Genomic DNA, 27,469 nt, shown 5'->3' with positions numbered 1-27,469 from the left:
TTTAGTACTTTAGACAGATTCAAACTGTTAATACTTGATATATTGAGTGTTTTGATCTTTTATGATCCTTTTAACAAGTTCATTGAAAAGAACTGCTCAAAAGAGTCATTTGTGAATTGGACTAGATGGGTCTAGTTCTAGTTTAGATTCTGGTTTCTTAATTGATTCAATTATCAATTATTTTAGTAATTTAGACCGATTCAAACCACTGACATGTTGTTATATTGAGACTGATTTGATTCTTTTGACAATTCATTATAAAGAAACGCTCAAAAGAGTAATTCATAAATGAGAATAGGTTGTTCTGTATGTTTGTTGTTCTGATTTTGATTCTGGTTCCTTAATTGATTCAATTATTAATTATTTTAGACTGATTCAAAATGTCAACACTTGATATATTGAGAGTCTTTTGACAAGTTCGTTAAAAAGAATTGCTCAAAAGAGTCATTTGTGAATTGGACTAGATCGTTCTGTGAGTTTGTTGTTCTGATCTAGATTCTGGTTTCTTAATTGATTCCATTTCATTTTTCCATTCCCTTTTAGTTCTTTAGACAGATTCAAACTGTTAATACTTGATATATTGAGTGTTTTGATCTTTTATGATTATTTTAACACGTTCATTGAAAAGAACTGCTCAAAAGAGTCATTTGTGAATTGGACTAGATCGTTCTGTGAGTTTGTTGTTCTGATCTAGATTCTGGTTTCTTAAAGGGGGGGTGAAATGCTATTTCATGCATACTGAGTTTTTTACACTGTTAAAGAGTTGGATTCCCATGCTAAACATGGACAAAGTTTCCAAAATTAAATTGTACGTTTGAAGGATTATTTCTGTGCCAAAAATTGTCCTTCCGGTTTGTCACAAGTTTCGGAAAAATTTTTTCGAGTATGGGCATGTGTGACGTCAGATGTAGCGGAATTTCCTTATACGGGTCCTAAGGGCACTTCTCCGGAAGGACGCGGGCGCGCGCGCACTCGTAGACCAGAGAGAGAAGAGAGCGAAAGCAGTTCGCCATCAAAGCGCTCTGCTCGGCTGAGGCTTTAGGGAAGTCAATGTCACCAAAGAAGTGTGTTTTTGGTTGCCAGGGCAAGACAACCCTGCACAGATTCCCAAAGAACCCAGCGTTAAGGGACCCGTGGATGGAGTTTGTTTTTTCAGAGACTGTTTGTTCCCTGCATTTCGACGATGATTGTTTTATAAACAAAGCCCAGATCGACGATTTGCAGATCGTCTAATGCTTAAGGATCGAGCAGTCACAATGATAAAGGTTCGCGGTCGCAGGCGGTGAGTAAAATTGCTTCAAATGTCTCTGTGTTGTTGTTAGCTCGGCGCGTTAGCACAGCTTTAGCTCCGCCCACACGGCCCGCCTCCAGACGCTCGTTTTTTTCCGGAAAGACTCGGTACAGCCTATCTTTCTTTTATAAATATAATAAAACTAAAGACTTTTTGGAGATATGAAGGATGCAATACTACTCTATAGGTACTCAAGATTAACAGGAGATTGAGTGAAAATGAGCATTTCACCCCCCCTTTAATGATCCTTTTGTTATTTAGACTGATTCACACCACTAACACATGTGAGATTGAGACTGATTTGGTTCATTTCTGAGTCTTTCGACCAATTCAAAAACCTCTCAAAAGAGTCATTTGTCAGGTTTTGTATGCGTGTCATTCAATTCTTCCAATTCCACATACATTACAAACTCACAGCTCAGCCAAAACATAATTTCAGTGGCGGCACAATCACAGTCATTGAAGAGGTTCTGAATAAAAACTAGTTCTTGATACCCAGTAAAAACTTCTCCTCAGTCACACTAAACTCTCTCTCTCTCTTCATTTTACCTCATTAGGAAGAGCATGATCCTGCCAAAAGAAAAAATGTAGCACTAAAACGGCATCATGGCACGCTCTTCTGAAATGTCAGCCTTTTTTTTTTTCTCCAGCAATGTCAGCATTTAATTTTATTTGTTCCTTCTCCTTCAGTGTGCTGTTTTATTTCCTTTCTCTCTTGGCGGAGGGCGGAGGGATTGGCAGGCAGCGCTCGTGTGTTGCTGGCATAGTCGTTCCTGGCGGGTGGAGATAATGCTCACCCGCGGTAGCAACATGTACCGTTTACTTAAACGCCCGTAGCAACTCTGCTAATGACGGGGGAAAGCAGGGCCAAGAACACTAATTGTACATTATAGTGGCGGCGCAGAACTTCCTTTTAAAGCTGACGGTGTTAGCGGTTAGCTCATAAGTTAGCATAGCTGTGCGTGCCAAGCGACAGTTTTTGGTTATGTGCAAGTAAGCAAAGGTCAGTGTTTATGGTGGCTAAATTGAATAATTATGCTATTTTCTTGGATTTTATTTAAGGGTGGAGTTGCAGTTCGGGTGCATGTGCTAATGTCAATCATCAGGCATGATTTTCTATGACCTTACACGCTTTTAAAGCAAACCAGACGCTGATGATCACGTAAATGGGATGTTCAGTGTTTGGGGTTGTTGTTAATTCACAACAGTGTATTTATTTATGTACTGTTATAGTTTTTATTAAAATTTTGGGATTTTAAGTTTGTTTTTGTTTTAATGTTAGTTTCATTTAGCTATTTTATGTGTATTATTTTAAATATTACTCATATTTCAGTTTTAGTTTAGTTATTTCTGGTGTTTTAGGGTTTCAGCTTAAAGTTATTTAAATTTTCATTTAGTTTAAGTTGTAATATTTTGATTTTATTTAGTTTCAGCTGTATATCAATTACCAAATGTTTATAATAATAGTTTTAGTTACAAAAATAATGTTCGCAAAACATTATAATGCACGTTTTATGTTCTTATATCCACAATGGATGTAATATTTTAAATTGCATTGCATTAGGCCATCAGTTATAATGCCTCGTTCTCTTCATAAAAAGTTTTTAAAAAATGTAACATCCATGAAATCTTTCAAATGCACAAAAGATTTTTTTATAATTGCAAAAAGTTCTTTAGATTTTGAAAATGTTCTTCAAACTAAGAAACAATGGTTCGTTTAATAACTGTTCACTGAAAGATTATTTGCATGGGAAACAAAAACAGTTCTTCTGTGGCATCGCTGCAAAAAGCCCTTTTTATTTTTATATAAGACTGTACTTTTTTTACAATGTCACTTTAGCAAACAAATTAATTTTGAAAAGATAAAATGCAGTATGTATTGTGATTTATTTTGTATTAAATTATCATGAATGCCTGTATTAAATGTTCTGTTCTGTTCAGCCCAAAAAGAAAGAAATATGATCTTTCATTTTAAAAGACTTTTATCTGTTATTATGTATTGATTAGTTGTATTTTTGTTTTTGAGCACTTCTTTGTTACCATCTTGCGTTAAAGTGACCGGTTCATTATGGATTAATGATGGACTTATTTTAGCAATAAATCAGATATTATTGTAGAAGTTCTGCTTTGCTCACTGAAAGGCCATCTTCAAAGTATGAATCCCTGTTTTGTCCTAAAACTAACAAGTTGGCGATATTACGGCGAGTCTGGTGTCTCTTTTCCATTGAGAGCGGTTTTAAGGATATTGTTTTTCCGTCTAATGTTTATGCGCTTCCTGTGGTGGGTGTAGATAGCACCCAGCTGCTTCACAAATGAGTAAGAACACTGTGTGTTTCTCTTTGATGCCTCTGTGTCTGTAAAAGTCTGGTATTGCAAGACTTTTTAATAGCTCCAGGCTGCCTGGAGGATTCTGCTTCCTGTGCGGACAGGAAGTATTTAGAGTTATGAGGCCAGTTCTGCATTACATGAGTTGGATGTGGACCACACAGATCAGTGTGTGTGTGTGTGGTTGTATTTCTTGTTCATTGTGTGTCATGGGATGTTGATGCTGGAATGACCGTTGCCCATAAAAGACCAAAACCACAGGATGAGATGAGAAACACACAGACTCGAAAGTTTAGAATTTACTCAAGATGCCAAAAAGTTGCAAAAAAGACTTTTTAAGTTTGGATACACAAAGGAAGTTTGGGCACCTAAAGGAATTATTCAGCATCAGATATGTTTTTCAACAATAAAAAAATGAGCTCAAGCTAGACTTAGACTTATGTATAAAAATATATATTGGTAGTTTAATAATATTTAAGTATATTTATGTGATATATGTATGTGTATATGGGTCAATGACGTGACGGGTCATTTTTTTTGTCCAAAGGCCTTAATAATAATAAAAAAACAAATATATAACATCCAAAGTATGTAAGGTAGTACAACTTGATCTCTTTTACTGAATCCAAAAGGTTTTAATTATATTTTACTAAAGGTATTTTAAAGATTTTGAAGTGTCAAAAGGTCATTCGGTAAAACCGATATAGTAAATATTTAAATGGAATAATATTGTTTTTAATAACTAAAGGAACTACAATAATACAAATAAAGAGCAGATAAGGCTCTTTTTTTTACATTTCCCCTTTTCTCCTTTCCCTGTGCAATGTTTTACTTGAATATGTTGGAGTGTTTAGAGTAGTCCAATAAATGATTACATTTATGAGATCAGTGATAATTTGTTTTAATATTTCTTCTGTGGTACACACTATATACTATCTCAACGTCAATGTCAAATCAGTTTGTAACTTTCAAATCAGTGGTTAAACCGAATGACTTTTTTGGTGACATTTTTTCCATCTTGTAAAAAATGACAAAAAACAGTGTTAATTGATTGTACAAACCACAAAATCTTAAACTAAAAAACTAAGTAAACTAAAAAATGGTTTCAAATATAGTTATATCTCCATTCTATTTTTTTACACTTTTAAAAACCTTATTCGTCAATGACCCATATATGTATGTATGTATGTGTATATATATATATATATATATATATATATATAAATTAAGTGAATAATATAAATTTTGAATTATCTAATTGCATTTTAATTATATATTTTCAGTCTCAAAATGTTATGTTTTTTTGTAGAAAATTGCAAACTTAGTGTTTGTAGAATATATTAAGTACTTGTTGATTTATAACTCATAAAATAATTTATTTTAGTAGCATCATTTGTTCTAACCAGGACACATTCTCCATAAAATATCATGAGTGTGAAGTCATCCCTAATTGATCCAATAAGAAGCAGTTTAATTTGTAAGCTAGGCAAAAAGTTGTATTGAAAAGTCATTAATATTGATTAACTTTGCACTAATAAAACAATAATAGATGTAATTTTCTATTCAGTGTGTATATATGCAAGAATAGGAAAAAAAACCACATTAAATGTAATGCAGACTTCATTTAAATAGCACCATTTTTTGTTTGTTCAAAGGTGTAATTTGTTCCCCTCAGTACTGCCAATAACCTCAGGTTTGAAGGAAGTGTTTTCCGATAAAGAGCCGTGATTGGCTGATGCAGAAAGTCTCCATGTTAACCCCATGAGTCCTTTTAGCATGTTCAGATCATGTTAGATTCATGTGGAACTGCTATGGATTTACTCCGTGACGTCTGGAAGGATCTCAGTGGACCGGTAGAGATCAGTCACTAATTGGAGTGAAGATTGATTCTGATTGTTATTTTGAAAGCGGCATTGATTGTTTTGATCTTAAACCTGTCAAATGAAGCACTTTAAAAGTGTTTGATGGGTCTGTTAGTTTTAACGAGAGCTAAAGGGTTGTGTTTTCCCCGACTCTTTCACATTCTCACTTTGTTAAAATAAAGCGTTCTCCTTAAACGAGTTCACACAAACAAAGCAAATCCTCTTTTCACTCTTTTTCAATAGAGCTATCATGGTCTGTTTTATTGGTTTTAAATATTAAAGGGTCAAGCACCCACAATTTTAAATGTTAATTTTAGTAGCATTAAGAGATTTTATTATTTATTTTTTTTTCATGAGAAACACATTTTCCTCTCAAATTCTTTTTTCCCCCCTCAATAATTCTCTTTATTCTCAATGGTGATTCTCTATTTGCATTACTGCAATACAGTATGTTTTTTGTACACTAATATTTTTAAGTAATTTCAATATTAAGTAATTTAATTAATACATTGTTATTAATATTTAAACAAAATATTTTACAGGGAATTTTCTTTAATTTGGTTTTTTTTTTAGTGTTTTTTATATATATAAAAAATATGTAAATATACACATACATATGTGTGTATATGTATGTGTGTATGTATTTTTTTTATATTACAGTAATGTTTTTTATTAATTTAAATATTAAAAAATATATTTATATATATATATATATATATACACTTTTTGCATTAAGATTTGGGGGGATTTTTCATACATTATGGTAATGATAATTGTGGGAGTTAAACGTGCTTAATTGTCACGTCTAAAATAGGCTTAATAAGCAACATATATGCAACAAATATTATTTCTTTTTGATTTTGGGGTACAATATGTCCCTGCATGTTCTTGACAAGTTTTGTGAGATTGTTGTGTCATGTTAAGGAGTGAACCTGAAGTGTCTTTGGCTCTTTCCACAGGTGTTCTGTGTTAGAGAACCACACAACACTGTCAATCACACACACCTGATCTGATAGACCTGCTAATCTGTCAACAGCATGATCATTCCAAACCGCACACACACTTGCATATATTAGCAGCTGAAGTGTGTGTGTTTGTGTGTGTGTGTGTGTGTGTTAAAAGCCCAGGTGCACTGAAGTACCCCTGTGTGAAGAGACAGACGGGGTATTTTTAGCTCAGAGTGGCTTTAAGAGTCGACAAAGTGCAGCCCTGCTGCTTCGTGTCCCATTAGCACAGTGAGAACACCACCTGCTCCAGACACAGAAAAGAGACTCGATAATCGACACACGCCGAACGAAGCACTTCAGTTGTGAACAGACAGACCATAACAGACGCACAGATTTAGCTAGACTGAAAGTTCCAGACTGTGTGTGCGTGTGTGTATCAGACAGATCAAAAACCAGACCAGACGGACAGATAGTTCTGTGTGTGTGCCAGTGGGCATTTAATGTGCTCTGACTCTCTCAGTAGGTCACAGTGACTTGGTGTTTCGTATAAACACTCTCAACTCTGCAGTCTGCCCTTCCTGCTGCTACTGCATGGATTTGATCCCCGAAATAAATACAAATCAAACTATAATCGCAGACCGAACGAGGCCTGAGCGGTGTGCATGCCAGCAACATTACAAAATAATTATTAACGGATGTTTGAGTTCTCGTTGGCATGGACTTTTTCTGGTTTTTGCTTGTGGGCTGCTGTTGTTTGCTTTAGAGGAAACAGTTGATAATAAGACCAGGCGGGATGATAATATTTATGTTCTGATTTGTTTTCCTGTTTGCGTGGTGTTTGCTAAGTCAAGCACTGTTGCATGTACTTTAAATTTCAGTTTGTGTCGACCTGCAGTCTTGATTCCTCAAACCATGTGTGTTATTGAGCAGAAGTGTGCCGTTACTTTACTAAATGATCAGATGCATGATTTATCCTGCTGGATCATAAAACGGATGGGAGAACTCTTTTGGGTCAGTATATCCCAGAATGCCCTAGCAACCACTTAGCAACACCCTGGCAACAACCTAGCATCATGGTGGCGAGTTTTGTTCTAGGGTTATTACCATTAACTAAAACAAAAAGTCAATACTTTCAATAAAATCAACATTAATTATGTTACTTATTTTATTTTGCCAAGGCAAAATGTATCATATTTATTCATCAAGTTAAAGTACTAAAACAATTATATCTAAATAAACTAATAAAAGTGACTAAAACATACAACAAAATTGCTAACTTTAAAGTTAAAATGAAAACGTAAAATAGAAAAATAGAATCTACTTCAAAATATTAAGATAAACTGTTCATAGTATATTACAGTAAATATATTAATAAAATAGTATATTAATAAGTAAAAGTATATTCATAAAATAACACTGATTTGTACCATCAAGATTTTCTTGTGGAAGGATACGGTTTCACAGCAGATGAGTTGATCCGACTCTAATTTGACACAAACTATAATGACATGTTGTTGTTTTCTCCATGACGCAAGATGTTTTTAGCTGTCAGAATAATAATCCATGACTGAAGTTATATTAGCCATCGCCGTCAGATTTTTAATGATCATTAATGCAGCATATAGATGCAACACACACGCTCACATGCACAGGTAAGAAAATAGGTATAAAGAGGTCTGTGTAAAAAAACCAGAATATTAGCCAACTACAAACTGTGCAATATGTATAGGGCTGTCAATTAATTTTGCAATTCTTTTTTTCTTAATTTTAACGCATTGAAAATATTAAATGCAATTAATGCGGCATCCATTTTTTTGGCTTCGCTACAGTATAAGATCACGCTATCGTTCGTACAAGTGGTATAACGCATAAAAAACGCATAAAAAAACTCAAATCTGTACTTGTGCGCGTCTGCTTTTTTGTGCGTTTTAGCAGGGCAGGTAAAAATCTGAACCGGCCGACTGGGCCAATAGAAGAAGCCCTGACATATTGAAGGCACAGCTAAATGTGGCATTTATTACAATGGATTTCTGTGAAGATTGTTTTAAGCTCCCTTAATTGAAAAGTAAATAAGTCTTTGTTGTCCCCAGAGTGTGTATGTGAAGTTTTAGCTCAAAATATCTCACAGATAATTTTGTACAGCATGTTAAAGTTGTCACTTTTTGAGGGTCAGTAAAAACGCGTCATTTCGTGTGTGTCGCTTTAAATGCAAATGAGCTGCTGCTCCCGGCACAGAGGGCGGAGCTTCAAGAGTTACATACGGTATTGCATGTGAAAAGACGGATGCGACAGCTTGAGCAGACTCACAAATGTGCTCGACTACAACAACTCTTCCTCTTCTCAACATGGACTGCGTGTTCAGGGGGCGGGGTTTATGTAAATTTTAGGGTTGGTGATGTCACTAACCCGGGAGGAATGTTGTGTAGTCCCTACCAGCCATTTGTTGTAGTCCTTAAAAAACGATTTCTTTAAAAGCAAATATCTTCCTTTGCTTTGAACTTTGAGTGTTGTAACTTTGTAGATGTTGTTTATGCTCAAACAGCAACATTACACACTAACTAAAGTTAGAAAAGTGAAATCATAATCAACCACCACTCTAGGGCTGTGAAAAGATTAATCGCGATTAATCACATCCAAAATAAAAGTTTGTGTTTACATAATATATATGTGTGTGTACTATGTATAATTAAATTTGTATATATAAACACACACACATGCATGTATATATTTAAGAAAAACTGTGTTATTTATATATAAAAAAATTATATTTATATATAATATAAATTATATATAAATATATACAGTATATGTATGCAAATATTTCTTAAATATATACATGCATGTGTGTGTATTTATATATACAAAATAATTATACCAAGTACAAACACATATATTATGTAAACACAAACTTTTATTTTGGATGCGATTAATCGCGATTAATCTTTTCACAGCCCTACACCCCTCTAATGGCTAAAATTGGAGAGAGAAAAAATCCATTTATCTGAGATGTCAGTATCACTTCTGGTATCAGTCATTCATAGTGCTAAGCAAAAAGATACCATTAAACAAATATTTAAAATATACCATCCTAATGTTGTTTCTACATAATTTTGGAGATTCAATGTGAAATGATTACAGTATAAAATATATTAAACTTTAATGTTAAGTGTGATTTAATCACGATTAATTACAGAAAAATGTGCGATTAATTTTATTTTTTTTATCAATTGACCGCGCTAATATATACTGTATATATGTTATTATACATATATATGACAAAAAAATAAATCTTTTCAAGATGTGCACACCACTGTTTGAAGTGTTTATTCATGATACTTGCTTCATGATTGTGCAACACTTTTTGTATACCTTTACCTTTTTATATATTTAAAATGAAATGTTATTTTTAGTATTCTTAGTCCGATGTTGTGTTAAAAAAATTAATTAATATATACCAATCAACTAAACATATAGCGCTTTTCACAATACACATCATTTCAAAGCAGCTTTACAGAAAGTGCATGAGTCCATATTACAATTTAGAGTGATCTGTTATCATATCAAACAAATATGCTTGTCTGAACTGGACAACACTTACTAAATGAAACCACTACTTTTTTATGTATTTAAAATGAAATGTTATTTTTAGTTTTTTAGTCTATTTTACACAGTACAAACAGTATGCAGTGTTCTGAAAATATTCATTATTTAGCAGTCCAATAATATCAGTCACTTAGTTCTGCAATTAATTTATAGTTTATTCATTTCGCATAACATTTCCATAGTTTTCATTCTGCAATTCTAGTAAGTGCAATTCCAAACATACTCAAGGGATGTAAGAATGAAGTGAAGTAAGTGTTTGTGTGTATATATGTGTGTTGTATGACTGCTTCATATGGTTAGAGCTCAAGGCATGTGCCGTCCTTTAGTGATTGATGAGGTCATCAGTATGAGACGCATTAATCCTTCCCATCATGCCTGCTGCTCTCCATAACCCCACATGCACAGCACTTCCATTGTCTTTCACCCACGTATACTTGCACATTCCAGCAGACGAGGATTTGAAGGTCACCCTAGTGAGGGAACTCATCATTACCCATGATTTATGTTTAATTCTGCCTTTAACATACAAGGACTCTGATTGGCTAATCTCAGGCTGGCTATTATCACACACGCTATTACTAGGTGCCATCCAGGTCGGAAAGCTGTTAATGTGGGTATATGTATGCCTGTGAGAATGATTTTTGATTTACAACATGATGACCTAGTAAACTGCCTGCCTAGACAGCATTTGACAATCCCAGAATGCAATGCTCAGTGGGAAAGAGAAGTGGTGCTTGTATTTCCTTCAATGCAAATAGTTCTAATATTTTTTATTAATATTTTTAATTAGCTGTTATTTTCATATCAGTGTTAATTTTAAGCTGTAGAATTTTTATGTGCTTTTGTTATTTTTAGCTTTAATGTATTTAAGTTTTACTCATTTTAGTACTTCAAGTTTTTTGTTTTAAGCTTTCATTTAATATACTGTGTGTATATATAAGTTTATATATTATATGCAAGTTATTTAAATTAACAATAAAAACAGTTTTATAGTTTTTAATTACCAACAACACTAGTTAAAGGGATATTTCACCACTGGAAAGATGAATGTGTATTTAAATTGAGTCATTTATGTAGTAGAAATGTGAAATTATTTTAGAAGTTGGAGCCTTCTAGACTCAGAAAAGCCAGAAAATGTATTTTTGGCTCATGTGGATGAAAGAGAACAACTCCCAGAATGCACTTGCTTCGCTGCCCTACGAGGACACTCCCAAGCCACGCCTACCGGTTACAGAGGGCCGTATCGGAAGACATGATACAGCTAGGCTACTAGTCGACTCGAAACTGAAAAGACGGCGTTTTATCGTGAGATCCCCCTATGGGCGGGTTGAAGACATGCGGGACGAGCTCCTCCTACTGGCTGGAGTCTCTCGCCTCTGGACAAACAAGCCTCAGATGACGCTAAATGACGATTTTTGCGTCATCAGAGTTTTTTTTCCAGACACACAATCCAGAAATCTCTCTTGTCTCAGGGGGACATTAGTGAGGGAAGCACGGCCACTCGAAAATTCTACCGGGTTTCTACTGATACAAAGCTTAATGCTAATCAGTGAAGTATCCCTTTAAATCAGACTGTATTTTAATCACATTTACACAGCAAAGGTTGTGACTGAGGCTTTTGTTAAGAAAAAAAATCATACCAATTCAAGTTTTGGGAAACTTTCAGCCTGGTTTCTATATTTTTAACTCTCAGAGCGAGGGCAGAAATGCTTGAGAAGATCACGCTGTCCTGTAGGCTTTTGTCTCCCTGAGTCTAAAATGTGACCCATTTTCCTGTCGAGCTGGATTTGAAAAACTTCTTAGAGAAACTCAAGTCTGGAGGTTTTTCTGATCCAGCCCTCGTGCCCAGACCTGAGAGAAAACTCTGACCCAAATTACATACTGTACAAACTTAAGCTTCATTAAACGAGCTCTGAAACCAGAGCACAGTCCCAAAGCCTGCTGAGCCGCCTATATAACTTTTATAGCTGTCATGGACCCCAATAAGTGACCGACACAGGCAGCAACTCCACTTGCGTCAATTTAAAGCATTTTTGTTCATTGAAATGAAGCTGAAAGGTGAAAAACCTAAACTAAATAAAAGTTAGAAATGTTCCCTTGGCAACTAACTAAAATAAGTTGAAGTTGAAGCATTAAAAACTACTAACTTAAAATGTAACTAAAAAACAAAAAAGAAAAGAAAAATTATATTAAATTATATATTATAATATAAAAAAAAAAAAAAAAAAATGAAAACTGGAAAAATAAAATTGAAGATAATTAAAATTATTAATAAATACCATAATATAAACAATACTTTTTTTTTTCCAATAGAATTTAATGTTAGAATGTTAAGCATACAGCAAAACCCTAATTAGCATTAAAATACAGAGGTATTGGGTAAAATAATGTTTTTAAATTACATCTTTTTTTTCATCATTTTCAGTATTGAATGAAATGCAAGTATATTTATAATCAACATTTCTCTTGCTTTGTCTGCCATCTTTCTCTGAGCTCAGCACAATGCATTGTGGGATTGCGTCCAGGAAAGAACACATGTCGTGCTGCCTTTGAATGTTTTCCAAAGCAAGGTATCTATCGCAGAAGTCAGCATATTTAAGTGGCCTATCTTTGCATGGGTAGCATCGATTAAGATGCCTCTTCTTCTCGAAGGCATACGAGGAGATTACGATCTTATACATCTGAAAATCTGGTAGGCAAAACAAACGCAGCAGGTTTACGACGCACCGTCGTTCATCATCGTGACACGCTGTTTTGATTTTCTGCTGATACGGTGACAGACGAGACAAATACAATCTTGTGTAATGATTTCAAGCAAGACTTTGTGGTTCTAACTCTCACTCTCTCTCTTTCTCTCAGTTTGTTTGCTCTGCTGTCTAAGAAGCACAATAAAGTTTTGGAGCAGGCGACCCAGTCCTTGCACGGGCCTCTGGGAGCAGACGACAGGACCGTCCTGCCCGACTATGTGAGTCAATCCCTCAGTTCACTGGTTCACATTAACCCATCAGGGCATTTTACATTTACATTTATGCATTTGGCAGATGCTTTTATCCAAAGCGACTTGCATTGCATTTCAAGGTACACATTTCATGCATTTGTGACTAAAAATAGATGTGTGCAAATTGTAAAATGTATTAAGGAGTACATGTGCGAATAAAAAGTAGATTAAGTCTTAAATTAAATTTTCTTTTCATTTTTAAGGCCCGAAGTCTTAAATGGTATAACAAAAGTCTTGATTATCTTTTAAAGAGGTCTTAAATTTGGGGCCGGAATCGTGATATGGCGTGATATCATGATAATTAATCTTCAAAAGGCTATGATTTAATAAAATTAACATGAGTGGTGTACATTTCAAATTAAATTCATTGCTATTATAAAATAAAATAAATAAATTCACATTTATTTCTATATCGCTTTTCGCAATACATATCATCATTTCAAAGCAGCTTTACAGAAAATGCATGTCTATATTTCATAAATGCTTATGATTTATGGTTGATGAATTATGAAAATATTTACTTTATGGTGGTTTTAAGAGTGCATATTTGATCACCCTCATAGTCTAAATGAGCATATGGAAGTAATGAAGACATTTCAAAATAAGAGTCTCGTTGCATTTCTGCTTGTTTATAATTAAAAGTCCCGCATTATGCAAAACATATTTTTTTCTGTTTTTTTATTGGTATTTCGCTTACACAACACATATATAGAATTATATATGAATTATAATTATATATGTACATATAACAATATCTGGAATTTAATTCAGTGTTACTGTAAGTAATTCTGTGATTATTAAATAAATACAGTATGAAGCAGAAATATTAAAAAGCCTAGTATGATTTTTACATTCAAATATATAAAATCATGTTCCTTTTAAATGTCTCCTCATATACTTTTTTATCAGGGAAAAACGAATTATTTGATACATTTTCATTGCGCACCTAAACTTCTTTATGTGCTCCTAAAATTTTCTAATTAGTAGCACATGTGCTCCTTGGGAAAAAAAATAAGCATCCAGCCCCGCCAATACACATTTGCTTTGGCCTCAACTGATCATCGGATGTTAAAACCACGTGTAAACAGCAACCTTGAGCCCTTGACACGATCTTAGAACATCATTAGGTGTGTGTGTGTGTGTGTGTGTGTGTGTGACTGTCTGCAGACAGTCCTTCTGGCTAGACATAAAGACACATAGTAGACATAAAGGGAGGGCGGGGCTTGGGAGGAAAGGGGGAGGGGCTATTTCAGGAGGTCATATAGGTCAGCGGATTCGACCCTAGAGGGCAGCAGCCAACCCTAGAGAGGGGGTGGGGGTGTCTGGGACAATGGGGATGTAAATGGAGTGTGTGTGAGATGATGGGAGTCTTCAGTGTGTGTGTGTGTTTGTTCCACAAACAGCCTGAGGCCGGAGCCTTGCAGATGTCTGCTGTGTGTCTGGGTGGGTCAGACTGCTGTCTGCTGTCCTGATTAAGCCCCGCACCCCTGCTTTGTGCCTCGCTCTCCTTCCATTCACATCTATTCCTCTCCATCTGTCCATCTGTCTCTCTCTCTGTATCTGAATATCTTCACTCACACTCCCTTTTCCATCAGTTTCCACAGTTCCACTGAACGATGACATCACTTGCTATGTTAATACATAACCTGCCCACGACGTTCTCCTCGTTTCTGAGAGCATATTTTAACACCCAAAGTAATTTGATTTAGGATCTTTATGCCATCACAATCTCTGGTGAATCGTTATAAAAGTTATAAAAATGTACAAATAAAATTCAAAATAAATGCAAATATATGGAAAAATTTGATAAATAAAAAAAAAACTTTTTAATATTGTTATTGTTATTATTATTATTATAATTATTATTTATTGTTTTTATTTTTATTAATATAATAAGAAATATAATAATAATAGTATACATCTGGAGAAGCATTTATAAGTTATTGAAATGAGTAAAATTATTACCAATAAATTATTTTTAATCGTAAAAAATATATAATATTATCATTAATATTATTTAAATAAAAATAGTAATTCATAATAATAATTATAATGATTACAAATAATAATTATTTATTCCTATCTATTTATTATTATTATTATTATTAATAATAATAAAAATGCTATTATAAGCTCTGATGAAGCATTCAGAAGGTATTTGAGTAAAAAACAGTAGTTATTTAAATTAGTAATCAATTATTATTAATTATAATAGATGAATAAAACATATTTTTTATTAATCAATTTATTTATTAAGTGTTTTATTTGAGATGGACAGAAAACTGAGTTTTATGTACTCATAAAATGTTATTAAATAGCTGTAGAGTATTATTAGGATTATACAATTAGAGTGTTGTCCCAGGTGGTTGTTTTCAAGTGTCATTATTACAGAAGCCGTTTAGGTTTGTGTTGTCTATTTTGTTGATGTTGTTGTTTTGAAGACCGGACTTTGTGAGGATGTTGTCCCAGTGGCGGGTTTAAGAGCCAATGCAGAGCCAGTTTTCCCAGAACCACCCTTTCTTCAGTAGAAGCGCATGATTGGGCTCCGGCTCTGTGTATTTCTGTGTTTCTCAGAGGAGTTTTATGGGAAGGATGTCCAAAACGGCAGTTATCAAGCACGAGTTTAGACTTCATTTGATTTTGCAAGCCTTTCCTCTGATATATCTTATAAGACAAACAACATTCACACACGCACACACACACACTGTTTTTGTCTGCTGTCACTGTTATCGCCATGGGATTTCCTTCAATCTATGGGAACAGATGCAGTCTGTGATGTTAAGACTGTGTGTCTGTACATGAGGAACATCTTATGAAATGGATATCACCAGCTATCTAAAATCTGACTGCATGAGCTGCTTTCCAAGACATCAAGCAGCCGATATGCGTATGAAAATGACAAAATTTATTTTATGGTTTAAAGGGATAGTTCACCCAAAAATAAAAATTACCCCGTGATTTACTCACCATCAAGCTTCCAAGCTTTATAATGGCAGTGAATGGTTGTTTCTGTTTTGAAGTCTATCAAAGTGCATCTATCCATCATAAAAGTGCATCTTTCCATCATAAAAGTGCATCTATCTATCATAAAAGTACATCTATCCATCATAAGAGTGCATCTTTCCGTCATAAAAGTGCTTCTATCCTCATAAAAGTGCATCTATCCGTCATAAAAGTGCTTCTATCCATCATAAAAGTGCATCTTTCCATCATAAATGTGCATCTATCCATGATAAAAGTGCATCTATCCATCATAAGTCCATCTATCCATGATAAAAGTGCATCTATCCATGATAAAAGTGCATCTATCCATGATAAAAGTGCATCTTTCCATCATAAAAGTGCATCTATCCATCATAAAAGTGCATCTATCCATCATAAAAGTGCATCTATCCGTCATAAAAGTGCATCTGTCCATCATAAAAGTGCATCTATCCATCATAAAAGTGCATCTGTCCATCATAAAAGTGCATCTTTCCATCATAAATGTGCATCTATCCATGATAAAAGTGCATCTATCCATCATAAGTCCATCTATCCATGATAAAAGTGCATCTATCCATGATAAAAGTGCATCTATCCATGATAAAAGTGCATCTTTCCATCATAAAAGTGCATCTATCCATCATAAAAGTCTTCTTACACAAACATTGCTTCACTTCAGAAGGCCTTTATTAATCCCCGGAGCCGTGTGCAGCACTTTTATGATGGATAGATGCACTTTTATGATGGATAGATGCACTTTTATGATGGATAGATGGACTTTTATGATGGATAGATGGACTTTTATGATGGATAGATGCACTTTTGATGGATAGATGCACTTTTATGATGATAGATGCACTTTTATGATGGATAGATGCACTTTTATGATGGAAAGATGCACTTTTATGATGGATAGAAGCACTTTTATGATGGAAAGATGCACTTTTATGTTGGAAAGATGCACTTTTATGATGGATAGATGCACTTTTATGATGGATTGATGGATAGATGCACTTTTATGATGGATAGATGCACTTTTATGATGGAAAGATGCACTTTTATGATGGATAGATGCACTTTTATGATGGAAAGATGCACTTTTATGATGGATAGATGCACTTTTATGATGGATAGATGGAAAGATGCACTTTTATGATGGAAAGATGCACTTTCATGATGGAAAAATGCACTTTTATGATAAATAGATGCACTTTTATGATGGAAAGATGCACTTTTATGATGGATAGATGCACTTTTATGATGGAAAGATGCACTTTTATGATGGATAGATGCACTTTTATGATGGATAGACGCACTTTTATGATGGATAGATGGAAATATGCACTTTTATGATGGATAGATGCACTTTTATGATGGATAGGCTAGATGCACTTTTATGATGGATAGAAGCACTTTTATGATGGAAAGATGCACTTTTATGTTGGAAAGATGCACTTTTATGATGGATAGATGCACTTTTATGATGGATAGATGCACTTTTATGATGGAAAGATGCACTTTTATGATGGATAGATGCACTTTTATGATGGAAAGATGCACTTTTATGATGGATAGATGCACTTTTATGATGGATAGATGGAAAGATGCACTTTTATGATGGAAAGATGCACTTTTATGATGGAAAAATGCACTTTTATGATAAATAGATGCACTTTTATGATGGAAAGATGCACTTTTATGATGGATAGATGCACTTTTATGATGGAAAGATGCACTTATGATGATAGATGCACTTTTATGATGATAGATGCACTTTTATGATGGATAGACGCACTTTTATGATGGATAGATGGAAAGATGCACTTTTATGATGGAAAGATGCACTTTTATGATGGATAGATGCACTTTTATGATGAAAGATGCACTTTTATGATGGATAGATGCACTTTTATGATGGAAAGATGCACTTTTATGATGGAAAGATGCACTTTTATGATGGATAGAAGCACTTTTATGATGGAAAGATGCACTTTTATGATGGATAGATGCACTTTTATGATGGAAAGATGCACTTTTATCATGGAAAGATGCACTTTTATGATGGATAGATGCACTTTTATCATGGATAGATGCACTTTTATCATGGAAAGATGCACTTTTATGATGGATAGATGCACTTTTATGATGGAAAGATGCACTTTTATGATGGAAAGATGCACTCTTATGATGGAAAGATGCACTTTTATGATGGAAAGATGCACTCTTATGATGGAAAGATGCACTTTTATGATGGAAAGATGCACTTTTATGATGGAAAGATGCACTCTTATGATGGAAAGATGCACTTTTATGATGGAAAGATGCACTCTTATGATGGAAAGATGCACTTTTATGATGGAAAGATGCACTCTTATGATGGAAAGATGCACTTTTATGATGGAAAGATGCACTTTTATGGACTTCAAAACAGAAACGGCCAATCACTGCCATTATAAAGCTTGGAAGAGCCAGGACATTTTTTAAATATAACTCCGTTTGTATTCGTCTGAAAGAAGAAAGTCATTTACACCTAGGATGGCTAGAGGGTGAGTAAATCATGGGGTAATTTTCATTTTTGGGTGAAATAACCCTTTAAGTTTTATTTAACTATAATAACCCTGATCTGTATGAAGAGAGAGAGAGAGAGAGAGAGACAGACTGCAGTGCCACGATTATGGGATGTCTCAGTGTCTTAATACAGGTCAGAAAGTGACCCATTTACCATCTCCCTAAAGACACACACACTTCCTACCTGTCTCTTCCTCTGCCCTTCTTTTCCTCCCTCGTTTTCTTCTCCATCTGTTTCATCCTCAGTCCTCTCATCTCTGCTGTTTAAAGGCTCTTTTGACTGTCGCAGCAGCAGCTGGAGCGTTTACTGACGGGAAGCGCTGAGCTCGTTTTCCTCAGCGTCCTCCAAAAGCCAATATGTAGTCCAGAACTCAGTTTCTGATCATAATGTCAAATCTCAGTGGAACCAGTAAAAGATTCACCTTAAAGATGAATCGTCGTTTGTCCCATCTCACTTCCGTCATTTACCTGACTGTTGCCATGGCGACGACCATCTACCTCTTGGGATCACTGTCTCTCCTTGACCTGACCTTTGACCCCTGACCTCTGTTTGAGAGCATAAGGACTTGTAACCATGGAGACAGGTGTTTGCCTCTTACTGGCTTAGATGGTATTGACATCACAGTCATTAGCTGATCATTAGACCACACACACACACACGCGCGCGCGCTCATGCACGTATGCACACAGACAGATGACTAATGACTGTCTGGCACTGGATGCTTGTGCACTTCCTGTTCTTTTCTATCTATTTCTCAATCCACATACACACTATTTGATTTTCGGTAGCGTCTTTCTTTGTCTCTCTCTAGGTTTATGAGTCATTGGCTTATGTACTGACGGTTAGTGATGTAATAAAACCCTTTACCATAGGTGTTAATCTTTGGTGGAAATAACCCACGCTGTCAAGCAGCCACAAGTTTCTTCTGCTCACCAAGGCTGATCAAAAATACAGTAATATTGTGAAATATTATTACAATCTAAAATAGCTGTTTTCTATGTGAATATATATTAAAATGTAATGTATTCCTGTGATCAAAGCTGAATTTTCAGCATCATTACTCCAGTCTTCAGTGTCACATGATCCTTCAGAAATCACTCTAATGTGATTAATTGCTGCTTAAGAAACATTTCTGATTATTTTCAATATTTGTCAGGGTTCTTGGTTGAATATTAATTATATAAATGATTAGAAATGTCACTTTTCATCAGTTTAATGGCACCTTGCTGAATAAAGTATTAATTTCTTTACAAAAATCTGACCCCAAACAATAGTGTTTATATGTACATTCCACTCACAGTGACTCTTCTGATCAATGTTATGGTGATAAATAATCAGACCGATATTAATTAATGAAAAATACTAATAGCACACAGCATAACATCTGTGTATGATTAGACTATATGATTGGAAGATACTTGAATTATCTACAGAAGTGCTTTGATTGTGTCTGTGGATTTGTTCCACACACTCAGGTTGTTCACACATTAACATCTGACCTGATTTTCCCTCTCTGTCTCTCTGTGTCTGTGTGTGTGTGTGTGTGTGTGTGTGTGTGTGTGTGTGTGTGTGTGTGTGTGTGTGTGTGTGTGTGTGTGTGTGTGTGTGTGTGTGTGTGTGTGTGTGTGTGTGTGTGTGTGTGTGTGTGTGTAATCTCATTAGTCTGTACTGTAGAGCATATCGCTCTCATCCCTAATTCACTCCTACGTTCTTCTCGTCTAATTATCACTCCCTGTTTCTGTCTAGACACCTCCAGCTTCTTTCTAGGTTGTAGTTTGATCCGGTTTCCCAGACGTCCTCCTCAACTGCTTTTGCTTCACGGCCCACATTTCACTTCGAACATCAAGTACCAGACCAGTACTGTTTACCAGTTTGAACGGACCTTTGACCTGTTTGTCTAGAACCGCAGGTCTAGACGGGATTTTCCAGGTTCGGTCTGATCCCATCCTGCACATTTGTTTCATAAGTCTCTTAAATTTGGTTAATAACAGCGGCGACAGTCTCCCACCCCGTTAATATTCCCGACTGCTGCGTCCGCAGATCTTTTCCGACATGTAGGGGGTCGTCATGGGAACGGAGGGCAGGAATTTCCTCTGTCTGGTGGGAAGGGGAAGGTGTGAGGAACGCGACCCAGAGCGGAGGGCTTCGGCTGGGCTTATATCATCAGCGCAACTGCTGCAAACTCAACATCCGCACTGTAGAAACAAACCTGAATGGACTAGCCAAAAACGAAAAGATACAAATCTGTCATCTTTTATTCACCTCGTGTCGTTCCAATCCCGTAATACAAACTATGATATTTTAAATTAATCCCCGAGAGATTTCTGTCCCTCCATTGAAAGTCCATGTAATCAAAACTTTGAAGATTCAAAAAGATCATAAAAGCGTCATACAACAAATTCAAGTCTCGTGAAGAGATACGATCGCTTTATGTGATGAACAGATTTTATTTGCGTCTACACACTGATCAACACACATACATGTACAGAAGCACAAGCTATATGTGAATAAAAGCCTGAATTAAATCTGTTCATCATATAAAGCGATCATATAGACTTATATTAAACAGCTTAATTCATATAGATTAGTTTTGCAATGCCTTAATGAAACCTCTCAGGTTTGATTAAAAAATATCTTAATGTGTGTTTAGAAGATTAACCAGTCTTGAGGGTGAGTAATTAATTACAGATTTTTCCTTTTTTATTTTTTTAAGTGAACTACCACTTTACATTTACATTTATTCATTTAGCAGATGCTTTTATCCAAAGTGACTTACTAATGAGGAATACAGCATGCGATTCATCTTCAGGAGGCAATATCACGAGAAGCACTATGAATACAAAAGTTCAAAATAGTAGAAGCTTAGAATAGAAAGGGATATAAGAAATAATGAACGCATTAAATATTCGACTATCCGGATAGGGTTCAGCTTGAAATCTCTCAAAACGTCTATTGTTTTTTCAATTTATGTATTTTATTTTTCGCATTTTGTTTGATGAACTTCAACACGTCCCTAATTTTAGGGTCAGCAATATTGCAAGGGCTCTGTGCTTAATGCACGTTTTCCACGAAAACCTGTTTGAAATCAGTCATTATTTTTGCAGTTCTGTTTGCTGCCACTAGAGGCGCCTGAATGACACATCCCTGCTTTAATTCAACAGCATGAAGTTTCCATCTTCTCAGGGTCTTGCATCATGCGTCGGTGTCAGATGTCGCCTTTATACGTGTCCTGACATCAAGGATGGTGTTTCTTCTGTCGCCGCGGTTCAGGTATTAACAGACGGTGCCGTATGGGGACACTGAAGGCGGCTTAATCGTGTACACGTGTGTTTGTGTGTGTGTTTCCAGAGGAATTTATCTGCGTGAGTCTCAAGCAGAACAGTAATCACAAAGGCCTTTCCAAAACCTGCTGTCTTTCCAGTAAAGCTCTTGTTCTTCTGGCACTGGTGCCACTGTGAGAGTGATTCAGTCTGAGGTCAGCGGGACTGAGCGCTTTACACACGTATGTGTCTGGCTCTTTGAGGGAAATCTGAAATCCGAAATCACGTTTTGTCTGAGTAGTTACTACACTAGAACTTCGCGACCGTTAAAAAATATGCTCTCTATAGTAATAATATGGGTAGTATAAATGAAATTCGGATGTACTACATCCGCCATGTTGTTACTGTCATGTGACCTTCCTACTGTCCACTCTCCTCAACCACTGAAGAAACATTCATTTCTGGAGCAAAAACACTGCAGGATGAGCTTGTTTTATTTTAATTTTATTTATTTGTCTTATTTTCTTTTTCTTACTTATCTTAGTTTTCATCTTATCCTCTTTTTTCTTTTTATCTTTTCCTTTTTTATTTATATTTTTATTTTCTATCTTCTTTTCTGTTTCATTTTATTTTTATTTACCTTACTTTCTTTTTTATTTTCCTTTTCTTTATCTTATTTTATTATTTCTTTGTTTTTTCTTTTCTTTCTATTTCTCTTTCTCTTTTCCTTTCTCTCTCTCTCTCTCTCTCTCTCTGTGCTTTTCCTTTTTATTTATTTCTTTTCTATCTTACTATTTTCTTTTGTTTCATTTTCTTTTTATTTACCTTTCTTTTTATTTTCATTTTCTTTATCTTTATTATTTCTTTTTCTTTTCTTTCTATTTCTCTTTTCCTCTCTCTCTCTCTCTCTCTCTCTCTCTCTCTCTCTCTCTCTCTCTCTCTCACTCTCTCTCTCTCTCTCCATCTCCTTCTCTCTCTCTCTCTCTCTCTCTCTCTCTCTCTCTCTCCCAGGAGTTGAATTATGTTTGCAGTGTTGTAAACGATGCTGCGGTTGTTTGTCGTACAGTCATTGTAGCTAATTCCATAAAACTGTGTGTTTTTGTACATTCCCGGGCTTTTGTGTGTCACTACACACACTCTGAGCTTTCTCGAGCTGCCATCTCCTAAAATCACTTCTGTTAGCTTCTCCACACAAAGAGCATTTGATGTGTGTGCGTGTGCGTGTGCGTGTGCGTGTGCACGTGCGTGTGCGTGTGCGTGTGCGTGTGCGTGTGTGTGTGTGTGCGTGTGTGTGTGCATGCGTGCGTGCGTGCGTGCGTGCGTGCGTGCGTGCGTGTGTGTGTGTGTGTGTTCGTTCCCATGGAAACCGGATTGCACATTCTGTTCCATTAACTTGCTTTTGTCCGGAGAGATTTGTGGCTCGGAAACTGACATCAGTCTTGAGAATAAGCAATAGATGAATAACATAAAGAGGAGGCCGAGATGGCTGCAGGCAGAGACTCTGTATAGGGAAGGACAGTGGGAGAAAAGGAAATGAGAAGGTCAAAGGTCAGAGACTGAGCGCTCTTCAGAGACATGACTTTTTTTTTTTAAACATTTTTTTAACGAATTTGAATGTCAAATGCATTGTGTTACTGAAGAGAAGAATCTTTTGGCAATGGTTTATATGTGAAGATATTCTCATAAACAAGCTACTACAGTTTTAATACATTATAATCCTAGCTCATGCTCAAATGTTTAAACAGTATATTGGCATGTTATGTTGTGCATTTTATAATGAATTGCACTCTTTGAAGCAGTCCCTTAGTACTATAACTCTTATACTTATTTATTCAAGATATAATGCTTTATAGTTTTGTAATGCAATTATACCTGTCTTAACATCAATTTTAACCCCGGGTTAAGGCCAGTATCTATATGTTTGTGGGGATTTCTGGGTTTGCATTGAACAAACTGCTGATGTAAATGTCCCCCACACACTCACACACTCTATACATCCTTACAGCCTTGGCTTCAAACATGCTTCAATTTGATGCATGAAATATATATGATGCGGCTGCAAAAAAGGGAGAAAATATGCATTTCTGTTGCCCCCGCTTTAAGTGTGTGTGTGTGTGTGTGTGTGTGTGTGACCCAGAAAAAGTGTGATGGCCCAGACTGCAGCAGAGCACAGGGAAATGTTAACCCATTTAACCCACACACACAGTGTGGTGTTCTTTGCACTGTTGGCACTTTCCTAGACAGCATTAGTCCATGCGTTTGAACCAGGGATGCAAAGGTTAGGAGACAATTAGTGTTGTTTGGATTTACTGATCAAGCCGTTCGAAAGTTTATGGTTAACGAGATTTATTAATGGTTTTGAAAAGTCTCTTCTGCTCACCAAGGCTGCATTTATTTGAACAAAAATACAGTAAAAACAATATTATTGTGAAATATGATTACAATAAAAAAAAAAAAAAAATTCTGTCATTACTCGCTGCATTTTCTCTTTTTTCCCTCAGGCTCAGGATCTGAATGTCATCGAGGAGGTGATCAGAATGATGTTGGAGATTATAAACTCCTGTTTGAGTAATTCCCTCCATCACAACCCGAACCTGCTGTACGCGCTGCTCTATAAGCGAGAACTGTTCGAACAGTTTCGCTCGCATCCCTCTTTCCAGGATATCATGCAGAACCTTGACACGGTGAGACGTGAAAAATTGTGATTGTGAAAAAAGGCATGACCCTCCCCGATAATTTATTGATTACTTCTGTACTGTTTTGCGCTTGGCAAAGATGTTCAGGTAGCCATTGTTTTTTTACAACCATGACAAACGACTTAACCTCTGCTTTCTCATCTTACACATCACACTCCCACTGTTATGGTGGCCATTTCAGAAGATTTACTCACTAACATTGTTGTGGAAACACAGTAAGCATGGAATCTAAAGTATGCTAGTATCCGTGCTATCAGCTGCAGTTCTGGCACCTCAGTCCCAATACTGTAAAACTCGACGTATATTCACATCACATGTTAATGCAGCGGTAGAGTTACACTCACAGGACACTGCACTTATTCGCAATCACAAAAGTTCATTATTTGCTCGTGCTTTAAAGCTTTGCTTTCATTGGCGTTCTGTTCTGACATGATGCAGTTTTTCTGAGCGCGTACGCCCGAAGCGCGCGCGGGCACTGTCAAACAAACTGGATTTTTGTTGGGTCAGACCCATCTGCTAGCAATGGGGGGCCGAGACTGAGAGAGCTACATGGAAAAATATGCACCAAACAAGCCACTTTGAAATTTTGCTGTTTTCATTAATGCAAAAGTTGGGTGACCCTCCCCGTAGACAAAAAAAAGTTGGATGACCCTCCCCTCAACAAAGAATAAAAAGACATGACCCTCCCCTATTTTCCTCCGGTGGTCCATGCCATAAATACTGAACGGTCCCTAACCAGACGCAAGAAGATTACAGCGACAAATAATTTGTCTGTCCACACTAGACGTGATGCGAGATGCGTAAAAATTAGGGCTGTCAAACGATTAATCGCATCCAAAATAAAAGTTTGTTTTTACATAATACATGTGTGTGTACGGTGTATAATTATTTTCTATATATAAATACACACACATGCATGTATATATTTAAGAAATATTTGCATGTATATACTGTGTATATATATTTATATTATATATAATTTATATTATATATAAATATTTTATATATAAATAACACATTTTCTTAAATATATATATGCATGTGTGTGTATTTATATATAGAAAATAATTATACTCCGTACACAGACATAAATTATGTAAACACAAACTTTTATTTTGGATGCGATTAATCGTTTGACAGCCCTAGTAAAAATCAATCAAAACCCACAGCCAATCAGAACAGCGTGTGGGCGGAGTCTCGCGGCACCGGAGAGTTGACGGCACTCGCTAGAAAATTGATAAGTAGCTACACAATCAAATTCACAAATATTACACCATTTAAACATTATTCAAATACATAGGCTACTGAGTTACTAAAACAATCTTTGTCAAATAATGCACTTGTTTGTTCACAGTTTGAACGTTCTTGTTTCCATTTGTTTAATTTCAAGATCTGAGGTGAATTATCCATTGTTGCTTTTACAGCTACAAAGCTGGAGCACTAAATGATATTCAAAGTCACATTACACGCTTTTAACATTAAATAAAGCACATAAAAAGTTTGTGTTTGTTGTTCCAGCGCGACGTCGCAGAAAAATAGAAACCGTTTCTAAAATAGTATCGTCGCGTGTCGCCGTCGCGGCTGGATAGGACAAACACTCTGATTAACATGGAAAAGATACGCTGAAACTAAACCTAAAGTGACTGATTTGAAACACTCTTCATGAGCAGCAACACACGATTGCTGTTGACTCCAGTAGAGTTTTACATTGACATGTTGTGAAGATTATTTTTAAATATTAAATATGTGTATAAATAATTATATGTGACCAAAACATTGACTTAGGTCAAAACTAGGTAACTTTTAACAACAAAACAATAAAAAAGACCTACTATGGTATATGTTGCCATCACTGTACCATTGTACTGCAAAAGTACTGTGCGTATATGCCTAAATATGTTGCCTAAGATTGACACCTCACTAGATTTTTTCACAGAGCTTTTGCTTTTGTTTAGATATGTAGTTCATGTGGCTGTCCGTATCACTCTCTAAAGATGATACTCTAGCACATGGTTCAAAATCCTCAGTGCAAACATCCATATAGATGAAGAGATTTACACTAAACCTACTGCATTTATATTGTGCAGTAGAAGCCCAGGGGGCTTCTGGGTAATCTACAGAAGTCAGGAAGTAAATTCCCTCTTTAAACACACACTCACACTGGTGCATTAATGCTGCATGACTCCCTCCAGCCTTAAACACACCACACAGAATAAAATTGCTTTCATCCAAAACTGAATTAATGGAATACTAGTGCACTGCAAACTGCACAGTATATACTGTGTGCTGCATAAAATGTGAATTTCTTTCTTCTAAAATTCAGAAATCCAGTTGTCAGGCTAGAAATAAGTACAGTAATTGTGCATATTAAAAAAATTTCGTACAAATGTCTTCAATTAGTTCTGATTATAATGGGTTCTGTTTGCTTTTTTCTGGTTTTAGACACGGTTTTAGTTTTTATTATTTTATTTATTTAACCAGGAATGTCTTTTGACACTCCGATGAGTAATGAAGATGTTTGATTATTGCTGTTGATTCATTCATCATTACATTGCATTCTGGGATATTGTATCACACACACTGTGCAAACATCATATTTTACAGCATTGCACTGATGTCATGGCGTTAGCTATATTTACATCAACGAATTTTGGGATATCGCATCAAAAAAGCTGGATGGAAATACCAAGATGTGCATAATTTCAAAAAAATGTGCATAAAAACGTATGCACTCAATTGAGGCGGACAATTTTTTAATCCGATAAGAAGATGTGTGCATAAACCACCATGGAAACATGTATACCGAATAAATCCCTCAATGAGACTAACCAGCGGACCAATCGCATCGCACAGCATCTCAAATGTTGGTTTGGTCGTTCTGAAAAGTCAAAGTCTCTGTCATCAAAATTATTCAGTTTAATTCCCTCCTACAT

General features: G+C 35.6%; 1 protein-coding gene across 3 annotated transcripts in view; it reads left to right on the top strand.

Moving 5' to 3' along the window:
* The window catches only part of dym (dymeclin), a 79,390-nt gene that overhangs the window by 38,148 nt on the left and 13,773 nt on the right, over positions 1 to 27,469 (top strand). For all 3 annotated transcript variants that reach the window (XM_079847588.1, XM_079847589.1, XM_079847590.1), the window contains 2 exons: positions 12,888 to 12,993; positions 24,342 to 24,524. In XM_079847588.1, coding sequence (XP_079703714.1) covers positions 12,888 to 12,993; positions 24,342 to 24,524 — 289 coding nt within the window. The remainder of the gene's footprint in view (positions 1 to 12,887; positions 12,994 to 24,341; positions 24,525 to 27,469) is intronic.

The sequence above is a fragment of the Squalius cephalus genome (assembly GCF_949319135.1).
Source record: "Squalius cephalus genome assembly, chromosome: 17".
Taxonomy (NCBI): domain Eukaryota; kingdom Metazoa; phylum Chordata; class Actinopteri; order Cypriniformes; family Leuciscidae; genus Squalius; species Squalius cephalus.
The sequence above is the reverse complement of the archived record's forward strand: the minus strand, read 5'-3'. Positions and strand labels throughout refer to the sequence as shown.